General features: G+C 43.8%; 1 protein-coding gene across 1 annotated transcript in view; it reads left to right on the top strand.

Annotated features, from left to right (window-relative positions):
* Positions 1-955: 955 nt before the first annotated feature.
* Positions 956-10,991, top strand: part of LOC306930321 (glutamate receptor 1-like) — a gene marked incomplete at its 3' end in the record, with an annotated part of 123,627 nt that continues 113,591 nt past the window's right edge. Inside the window, 2 exon segments of the mRNA XM_079511226.1 lie at positions 956-1,318; positions 2,843-2,977. Of these exon segments, the coding sequence (XP_079367352.1) occupies positions 1,192-1,318; positions 2,843-2,977 (262 nt within the window). The 5' untranslated portion in view covers positions 956-1,191.

Here is a 10,991-nt window from a genome sequence, read left to right as displayed (position 1 = left end):
AAAACTTCTGCGACCCAGGGGATGAGCGAGTGATGTCAGGACTTTGGTAGGCTACAGATTTCAGATCATGTCAAAGGTCCGAATCCAATTTCAGGTAGGCTACTACATCGTCTTGCTCAAATGTTTTTTTTGAGAGCAAAAATTGCATTGTGTGTTTAGGCTACATGGCTGCCATGTTGGAAACAGCAGTAAATCAATCCGGGCGCAGCAGGTGCTCCGAGGCTTTGATTAAATAAACAGTGTTCTGTTATGCGGAGCGGTCAGAAATAACACACCGCTGAATCCGGCGAGTGACCAATCAGAATCAAGCATTCAACCAAGCCGCGTATAATAAGGCTTCATAATTATCACGAAGTAGAGATACAGTCTTTGTATTGAGTTTGTGCTTGAAATGTACTGTAATTCTGCAAACTGTTAATAAATATTTCAATCAATCAATCAAAAGAGGCTATCAAGACAGAAACCCCATGCTCTGCAAAGTGCAAACTCATGACAATGAATGAATGAATGAATGAATGAATGAATTAACGAATGAATGAATGTAGCCTATAGATATGTTCATGAGTGCGTGCCCTGCAAATAGAAGGAAACCAAAGGAGAAGGTAGGCTATAACGGTTATAGCCTTCCTTCCTTCCTATACGGTAGCCTACGGTAGGTTATAGTATAACCTACCGTAGGCTACCGTATAAAGTCAGTTCAAGTCAAACATTATAGCTCGTGGAAATAGGCTGAATAATGCCTTAATTTAGAGGGCTTTATTGGTGTCACGTACGACGTATACGACGCCACGCGTTTGGCTTGTAGAACGGTTCTTTTTGGCTACGCCGTGGCCGCGTTGCCTATAGGCTACTACCAGGGAGTATAAATTGGGCTGTTCCACGGTGCGTCTCTCCATGATAACTTGTGGGTGCGCTCTTTGGCGTTCTACTCTCTCCACTCCGTGAAGCAGCCAATGACACGCAGCCAGCAGCGCATCAGCATCAACAGCGCGCAGGAGGAGACGGGAAAAGAGAAGAGGAAATATATAGGCTATATCGTCGATCTCTCTTCTTCTTCTTCTCCCCCGTTGAAGAGAAATGAGAATGAGGACGGAATCCATGTGGAGGCAGCTGTATAGCCTGTAACCCGGAGGAGGCGAACGGATTTAACTTCAACCACCGCGGATAAGACCGTAGGCTATATATGCTTGGATGTTGGCTCATTTTCCACACGTCAATGCAAAAGGAAATATGCAGGGAAGCTTCGCCATCCTCTGCGCCAGTTTACTGGGGATGTGCTTAGGTTCAAGCTCAAGTTTTCCAAGTAACATCAATATAGGTAAGAAGAACGGTGCACGAATTTGCACCCATTGTTGCATTGTTGCTTGCGTCTACATTGCAATTTTTTCTCGTTTCAACTCGTGTGCCACTGTGCCTCGTTTCATTTCAGTGATGCACTAAAAGAGTGTAGGCTATATCATGAAAACCTGTTACCATCAGTTTCATTAAATTGGGGTCAAACCGCCTATTATAAAACGGATAGTTTTTGGCCTTGATTATGATTGGTTGGGTCTCATTCAGTGCTCTGATAAACACACCTGTGACTGGATTCATGCATGACGTGAGCTTTCTGGCCCCCCAAAATGTAATTTAAGCCTACAAAAACAGTTGGTTAGTTAGTTAGTTATTTAGTTAGTTAGTTATTTAGTTATTTAGTTAGTTAGTTAGCCATTGTTTGCAATATGGGGTTTTGTGATACTATAGGCCTATTGTATTGTATTGTATCACAGTATGCAGAATGGGTAAATTTCAAACGAAAGTACAGGTCAATACAAAAACTGAGGATATATCCAGAAGAAGCACAAATACTTGTTTACATAAGGGTCCTCCATTTTTATTGTGCCTATATTAACAACCTTTGCTGTTATAAAATAACTGTAAACTGTATGACGGTATGTCTTCTAAATAAAATGACAGTTTTCTGAAATACCTCATGTTTCTGTATCAGTGGTTCTCAAACTATTTCATGTCAAGGACCCCAAAAAGTTGATGTAATTGGCCGCCGATCCCCATCTGAAAATATGTTATTCCAGGAACCCCTCGGAAGCAAAGATTTGAGTTAAAAACATTCGCTCTGAAAGAATATATATTCAAAGATTTGTGCCACATTTTTCACGATTTTTCAAAAATAGCAGACCTACAAGCTCGTAGCGCGCCACTCAGTGGCGCGCTATGAGCTTGTAGATCTGCTATTTTTCAATAGCTATAAATTATAACATAATATTTTGATTGATTGATTGATTGAAATATGTATTAACAGTTTGCAGAATTACAGTACATTTCAAGCACAAACTCAATACAAAGACTGTTAACTGTGAGTGGACAACCCAATTAAGCATTACACTTGTTTACAAGAGGGTCCACCTTGTTCAATTCATCAAAACATTTAGAGACGTACAAATAGACACTTCTATAGTCAAAGAACAGAACAGGAATTCATCATATGGGAGGTAAAAAGGGAAAAGAAACACAGTAAGGGGAAAAAGGGGGTGGGCGGTGGGGGGGGGGGGGATTCAGATTTTACTGAGGCCAGTTTCGAATTGCAGCCGTCCGTAGGTGCCCTTTGAGAGCGGTTTTGAAGGAGTCAAGGGATTCACATGTCTTAATGACTGTTGGTAGGGCGTTCCACATTTTGGTGGCATAGGAGCGAAAATAATTTAGTCCCTTGTTTGTACCGAATCTGGGTTGTACATGGTTCGTTGCACTTCCTCTGGTGTTGTGGTTGTGGTGTTTAAAACACCAAAAGGGATTCCCGCCCAGAATGGGTTAAATGACATGTTTACTTGGTGCTTCACTCCCACAGGAGGATTATTCCCAACCGACTCGCAGGAATATGAGGTTTTTCGGTTCGCGCTCTCTCATCATCAGGACGTCCCCAAACTGGTGCCGCAGGTGGATATGGTCAAGATGGGGAACAGCTTCTCCATGACATATGCCTGTGAGTACAGTATATGACTTTACTGTCCAATGCATTTTACATAATACAAGCTGGCATTTTTCTGTTCTGTGAAATGGTGTTTCCTTCAATGCTCGTCTCTCCAAAAGAGCGTTTTTGGGCTGAAACTATATACACAGACCACCAGAATTTCTGATAATTTTCTGGAAAATAAATGGCAAGTGTAATATAGGTCATATCATCTCATTAATATGTTTTGTGTCTCGGGTGAGGAAAGCCTTATGGCTATGCTATATGGTGCTTGACAGAGCTCAACGCCATTCAATGCGACTATAGACACCAATTTGCCAGCCTATATGTTTCAAACATGTCAAATGAAATGTGGAGTCTGGACCCCCAAGCTAAGAGGGTTTATTTTTCTTGTTGTTTTTTTTGTACCCAAACAGTGGTGCATACAATCTTTCTTTATGTCCTGATTTAGTTTTAAAAGATTGTCTGATAAAGATTGTCTAATGCCTGCCTGGTGCCTACAGTTGGGTGCCACCGATATTGTCCCTTATCATTTGACCCATTTAGGCCTGACCTCAACATTTTAAAAAATCCTTCTAAATCCTCCAGTTTTCTGAAATAAATATTTTCACTTTTTTTCAAAAATAGCAGACCTACAAGCTCGTAGCGCGCCACTCGGTGGCGCGCTATGAGCTTGTAGATCTGCTATTTTTCAATAGCTAAATTATAACATAATGTTTAAAACACCAAAAGGGGTTCCCGCCCAAAATGGGTTAACTGTCCTTTTTGCGCAGATCACGCAAACCTCAGCAAAAAGAAAAGGACAATATCGATGGCCTCCAACTGTACACTGGAACATGGCCAGCATGTTCCAATCACCGTCATTGGTTTCAGCTGATATATCAGGCAATGTCATGTGCAGTTTGAACAAAGAAGGAAAAACATATTTCAGAGCAAGAATCAGCCACTGATTGCAAACCAATCATTCATACCATATAGGCTGACATATAGGTACTGTATGTGGTAAAGTGTACCAGCTCAGTGGCCTTGTGGTTAGAGTGTCCGCCCTGAGGGCAGTATTATGCATGTCTTAAGCAGTGTTGTAACTAACGCCCTTACATCACGTTACGTTACCTAACGGCGCTACTTTTTGCAGCAACTTGTAACCTAACGCTTTACATTTCCCTATTCCATAACGGCCTTATAGTTATTGTCCGAGCGTTACCCGCGTTATAGCGTTATTATGTCAACGTATGATCCAAGTGAAAAGTTTCCCCATACAGCGCCGTGAGTCTGTCATACAGGCTCTGTGCTGACTGCTGCCGCTCTCTGTGTTGTACTGTGTTGACAGTTTCATTTGTGCTCTCATACTAGCCTCTGAGCCCACATGGCTACACACCCTAACATGAAACAAAGCATGTCGCAGAAGAGGTCATTGATTGGCTAACGTAGGGCCAGATTTCAGGGGTAAGCCAATCAGAGACAGTCTGACAGAGTAGGGCGGGGTCTTACTCGTATGTACTCATATGTAAACACAGACACACAAACCCCTTGTAACGCATACACAGAAAAGGCCGGTTGAACGAACATTATTACCACACGCTACAATGGCAAAATGCGGATGACAGCGAGATCGGATGCTTTGTGGGTTGGAAATACAAGCATATTTGAGTACTTGCAGGTAAAGGAAATGTCTTTAACATGCCATGGAGTGTCCCCGCTGTGTGTGATTCCCCGTACTTCCTTTATTATTATTGCTGCTGCTGCTGCTGCATCCCTCCAGGAGGGACCCTCCTGCGCTAGCTAGCATTAGCTAGTGGGCGCCGCAGCACAGTGCCTGACGTTAGCCGTGCGTTAGCCTTGCACACCGTTGCATGCTAACGGATCCCGCGGGACCCGTGGCCACCTCCCCGGGCACAGTGATAGGGGCTGCCCTCTCTCCCCCCCCCCCCCCCCCCCCCCCAGAAAACATCGAGGTGAAAATGCTAATTATGTGGCGGACAGAAAGCATTGTCCACAGCCCAAGTCCATGAGCTAGGCTGCCTCATATCACCAAAACAGACAAAGATCGATTTTAAATCGCCACAGAGGCATGTCACCAAGAGTCAACTTGGATTGGACAGCGGCGCGATTACATACATACACCGTTTAATTCATGCAAACACGACAATTGCACCACCAGTTTCATTAATGTAAACACGGCAATTGCCGCGACCCGTTTAATTCATGGAAACATGACAACTGCGACGCACCGATGCGCATGGATTCTGTTGTGTGTGTGTGTGTGTGTGTGTGCGGGGGGGGGGGGGGGGGGGGGGTGTTGCGAGTGAGTGTGTGTGTGGTGCGCGCGTGCGTGCGCGCAGTACACATACTATTTACCCAGCGTGTGCGTGTGTCTACGCGATGTGTAGCCATACGTTACATGTGACACAGCTGAGACATGAATGTAACCCTAGGATGAGCCGCCCAAGGGGGCGAAATTCTAGTAAGATACAACAGCAGTGACAACACAGAAATGTGTGTGGGCACTGGGCAGGAATCTGGGCTTAACCCATTTTGACCTGAGATCAGATTCTAAAAATGTCGTTCTTCGATTTTTCAAAAATAGCAGACCTACAAGCTCGTAGCACGCCACTCGGTGGCGCACTATGAGCTTGTAGATCTGCTATTTTTCAATAGCTAAAGCATAACATAATGCTAACACCAAAAGGGGTTCCCGCCCAAAATGGGTTAACCCCCCCCCCCCCCTGTTTCTCTCCAAAAAAAAGTCCACTCTATAACATCTAACATAAAACAAAAAGCTCCCTGGAAAGAAATATAGAAAGAAATACCATGTGTGTGAACGTTGTTGACACATTCTCTGCCCACATTTCACCCCCCCCCCCCCCACCCACACACACACACACACACACACACACACACACACACACACACACACACACACACACACACACACACACACACACACACACACACACACACACACACACACACACACAATAATGGTATATCTGATCACTTTGCTTCAGAGATCATGTGTGAGTTTTAGACCAAAGTTGTAGTGAAAAGTTTGTTTTGAAGAAAAGGCAAGATGGCGTAAAGTCTAGTCTGCCACAAATAGCCGGGACCTATGTGGGGAGCTGTGCCATGATCCAAAGAATCCAGGGGAGAAAGGATTTTGACTGTACGGCCTATGTGTTTCAAGAGTTATGGTCCAAAAAAGGGGGTTGCACTACCATGAAGCCAATCAGAAACATTTGGAGGTTCTTCTTTGGCTTATATGGAGAAGTTTCACAATACTTGCACGCGAACACATGCATGCACGCACACGCGCGCGCGCACACACACACACACACACACACACACACACACACACACACACACACACACACACACACACACACACACACACACACACACACACACACACACACACACACACACACACACACACACACACACGGACGGACAAGAGCAAAAACATAGTCTCTGGCCGTCTGAATTGTTTTTATTCAGTTTCCACTTTGCCATGGAGAGAGACATAGATGAATGCTATAAAAAGTGTATATTCTAATTCAGATGTAGTAGCCTACTAAATATGGTTAATATATGGCTGCACCAAAATTCAATCATGAGTCCTGGAATTGGAAATAAAGTGGATATTTAGCAGCATGGAAAAGCAGGTTATTTACGTCGATTGTTAATCAATGTTGGGGCTCTGCTAACGGGCTAAACATTGTTTGTTAAGTGAGAGATTTCCTAACACTCTAGCCTGTATAAGAGTTCCAGACATCCCATGCTGAATTATCTGATTTAAAGGAGCATCTACTCTACTCCCCCCGCCAGCATGAGTCGTATTAAGAACCCTAAGAACACCTCATCCTTTTTCATATCATGTTTCACAATTTTACAGCCAGCACCTTTCTCTCCCATTCCTAAAGATGGAGTGCCGTGATTTTCTTCCACCCTAAAACATGATCATCCGGTATTATTATATAAGGAGGGAATTCTTTTTCAAAACGGTGTACAGTATTTGTTAAAATGACGCTTTTATGTGGGACACGCCCACCAGTTCATTAAGTATATGCCTGGTTTGCGGTGATGGGTGGTGATGCACCTGGACCGAAGCTGCACCCACAGCTGTTGATATGATAAAGGGGGAGGGGTCAGGGGGAGGGGGATGATATTGTGATGTCACTATATCACTGTTTTTTTCATTGGCACGTTTGACTGTCAAGGTTTTCAGCCTCCAGGAATTAAGAAACCCTACCAAAGGGAAGACATTATTGCACATAGCAACCACACAAAGGGGTCTAATGAAGACAAGTACTGTCACCTCATTAACTCATGAAAAACCATGGAGGGGAAAAATCACAGCACTCATTTTTAATGTTGGGGCAAGCAGTATTTAGCAGCGTTTGCTAAACACAGACTGGTAAATTACTGCATGGCTCAGGCCTGGGCTAGGACCTACATGGGTCTTTTGCAAAACGCAATTTTTTGGGTCCGTTCAGCCACACGTAAACGACATTTTCGGCCACTCAAACGGAGTTTTTTGGAAAAAATATCCGGAGGTTTTTGGAAAAAATATCAGTGGATCTGTGTAGTCATGCGAAACGGAGCTTTAGAGAAACGATGACGTCACCGCTCATTAGCGCATATCATTTTTACCATAATATAATAGGTGAGAAATGCAGCTTGCGCCTGGAAACTATACGGATATCTATCCGATTGTTTATGTTTTTATATCACTGTGTTAATAACTTATCGTTGTTGCATCAACTGCACCACTTCAGCGAGCAAGGCTCTGTATGCTGCATCCAATACTAAATAACATCAGCCTACTATAGTCCAGTCCACGGTGGCCACCAGATGTTTGTAGAATGTAGGGCTATTTGTATTGGTGCGGAGGGCGAAGCTTGAATAATAGGTTCATTGCGGACCTACAGAGAAAACTGTGGATAACGGTGTGGCGTGTGCATAGCCATGTGCAACTACATTCTCGTGCATGAAGTTAGTCTGACAGCTACACCAGCGCACGCCACATGGATGTGAGAATCATGCATTTCCTGGCCTAAATTTGTGATATCCCCCTACGACGGGTCGTATTGTTTCAGGGCTATGATAAGACATTATAATGTTTTGTCAAAGGATAGACTGTAGACATGCCGTATTTTGCTCTCCATGTCATGGTCATGGAGCGGGGAGAGAGAGAGACAGAGAGAGAGAGAGAGAGAGAGAGAGAGAGAGAGAGAGAGAGAGAGAGAGAGAGAGAGAGAGAGAGAGAGAGAGAGAGAGAGGTGAATGCAATCTTCTGGTGAGCAGAAAGTAGGCATATACAGTGGGTTATGTCCAGTCGCAAAGCGTGCCGTGCACATGGCTCTCTCCTGTTTAGGTAATAAAGGGTGCACCCTTGACTGCATTCCGTTGTCACTGTGCCTGCCGACACATATTATGTGTGTGTGAACGCTGTTCCCGAATATGTCCTGTATTAGCCTACATTATAACGTGACATTTATTTATACACCTCGAAAATAGCCACTCTACACGGGGAACGGTGGCACAGTAGGTAGTGCTGTAGCCTCACAGCTAGAAGGTCCTGGGTTCGATTCCCGCTCGGGGCGCTGTGGGTGCTGGCGGCGTGTTTCCTCCTCCGCGTCATCAGTGCCCATACCCGAGGCGGGGTTGGTGAAAGGGCCTTTCTGTGTGGAGTTTGCATGTTCTCCCCGTGTCCCCTAGGGTAGGTACCCTCACAAAAAACATGCAGTAATCCTGGTCTCTAAACTGCCTCCCCCTGGCCAGCTGGGGCGCCTGATGGAGGGGAAAGGAACTGGTTGGAATAACGTGTTCCTTCCACGCGCTACGTCCAACCAGGGAAACTCCCCCCTGTCAGGTGTAAAGGAGCAACTTGGACACTCAGGCATGAAGGAAGCATGAGTTCAAGTCCGTTGCTCTCCCCATGTCCCCCATATATGGGGACTAGGTTGGCGGAGGGTGTGTAGAGCCCAGGATCACATTAGATGATTGACACAGGGGTGAAAATGGGTTACAAAATCGTGGGATAAAAATTATAAAAAAAATAAAATAAAAATAGCCACAACTGGACTTGCCACTTGCCAGAGCAATGATAAAGTGTCTATGGGTCTATGAATCAGATTCAGAATCATATTTTTAAATTATATGGACAGAGAAGATCAAGTGTCGGGATTTGGAGATTTACGCACATAGTGTGACATGCTGACACGCCTGACAGACAATGCAAGAAACATGTTCCACTTCCACAATTTAGGTGGCTTTTAAAATGCGGTAATTATTCCTTCATTAAAAATGTGATAGGCCTATGTATTTGGCACCTCATAAGTGTAAATATAAAATCAAATAGGCCTATATCCTACAATTGAAACCTTTGTGTGTGGACACAGATATCTTTGTCGTATGGGCAGGGATTTCTTTTAAACAGAGGTCGAAGATATCCGTTTTGCAAAAGATCCATAGGTATAGCCCAGGCCTTAGCCTATTGTTTGTTTCTTTAATGGTGGATTGGTGTGTTGTTTGAGCCAATCGTGAAGGATGAATTATGTCTGTAAATGAGCTACTTCCGGGAGAGGTGGGATGTCTAGAGTTGAGGATTGATCTATTCTGTATGTACCTTAAGCATTATGTTGTATAATCCTATTACACGTTAAGTCGTGAAGCCAGCACCTTTTATCTCTCTACTGGTAAACAATGTTTTCAGTGCATTCCTGTCCACTCCACAGCTATAGCTGTGATTGGCTGGAAGAGTCTGTATCAATCTAAATAAGGATCTGCCATGAGTTCCGCCCCGCCCACTCTCATCCTCCACCCACTGAGGGGACGCGTGTCTTCCCAAACATAAACACTGTGCTCTTTTCAGTGTGAACATGTGATGCATGATGATGAGGGTCAGTCAGGCAGCAGGATGAACGTCCAGCATGGCTAGGGATGGAGCTACAGTATAGTGGGACCACACAGTCTGTAGCAGCAGGGGAGAAGACGGACAGAGAGGCTTTATGACTGACTGACAGTGGTGGAAAAAGTACTCCATTGTTTTACTTAAGTAAAAGTACCAATACTGCAATGTAGAACTACTTCGTTACAAGTAAAAGTACGGAATTGTAAATGTACTTGAGTAAAAGTACAAAAGTATCGACATCAAAATGCACTTAAAGTACTAAAAGTACTCATGTTGCAGAATGTCCCATTTCACAAGTTCAAAATGTGTAGAAATTCTATTGAAAATAGCCGATCTACAAGCTATTTTCAAATGGCCGAAATGTATAGGGTTGAAGTGGTTAATGTATGTTTTTAAATCAAAGTTTAAATCGCCAAAGTAACTAAAGTTTTCAAATAATTGTAGTGAAGTAAAAGTACAAATGTTGGCTCCGAGATGTAGTGGAGTAGAAGTAAAACTATTGGAAATTGGAAACACTCAAGTAAAGTACAAATACCTCAAAATTGTACTTAAGTACAGTACTTAAGTAAAAGTACTTAGTTACTTTCCACCACTGCTGACTGAGACACAGCATGCCGACAGCTCCAAGAAGGGTTCCTACACATGCAGGACGTGTACAGTAACCCAGTGGTTCCCAAACTATTTTGTGTCAAGGACCCCCAAATGAACATTTATTAGGCCACGGACCCCCCATTTGAAAACATATGCCAGTGGCCCCGATAAGGGAGGATTTGTACGGCTCTAGCAGTGATTCCGAAACATATTCATTTCATGGACCCCCCAGTTTCACATTCCTTATGCTACGGAACCCCGATGTAATGGCATTTCTATTTCTGGTACCCCAATTTATATTGTAAAACCACTGTTAATTTAACTCTGAGAGTGTACAATTTGGTTTTTTGTACACTCTCAGAGTTACAGACCCATAAAGGTCCAATTGGTTCCTAACTATCTCTAATTGAGCTAGGTACTCCCTGGAACTCCCTCAAGTACCCCCACTTTGGGACTGTGTAGAAAAAGCTATCTCCGTACTAGTGATGAAACCATAGAATCCTCCTTCCAGAATGGTACCAC

The sequence above is a fragment of the Electrona antarctica genome (assembly GCF_951216825.1).
Source record: "Electrona antarctica genome assembly, chromosome: 1".
Classification (NCBI taxonomy): Eukaryota; Metazoa; Chordata; class Actinopteri; order Myctophiformes; family Myctophidae; genus Electrona; species Electrona antarctica.
Note: the sequence above shows the minus strand (reverse complement) of the source record. Positions and strands in the feature narration are given on the sequence as shown.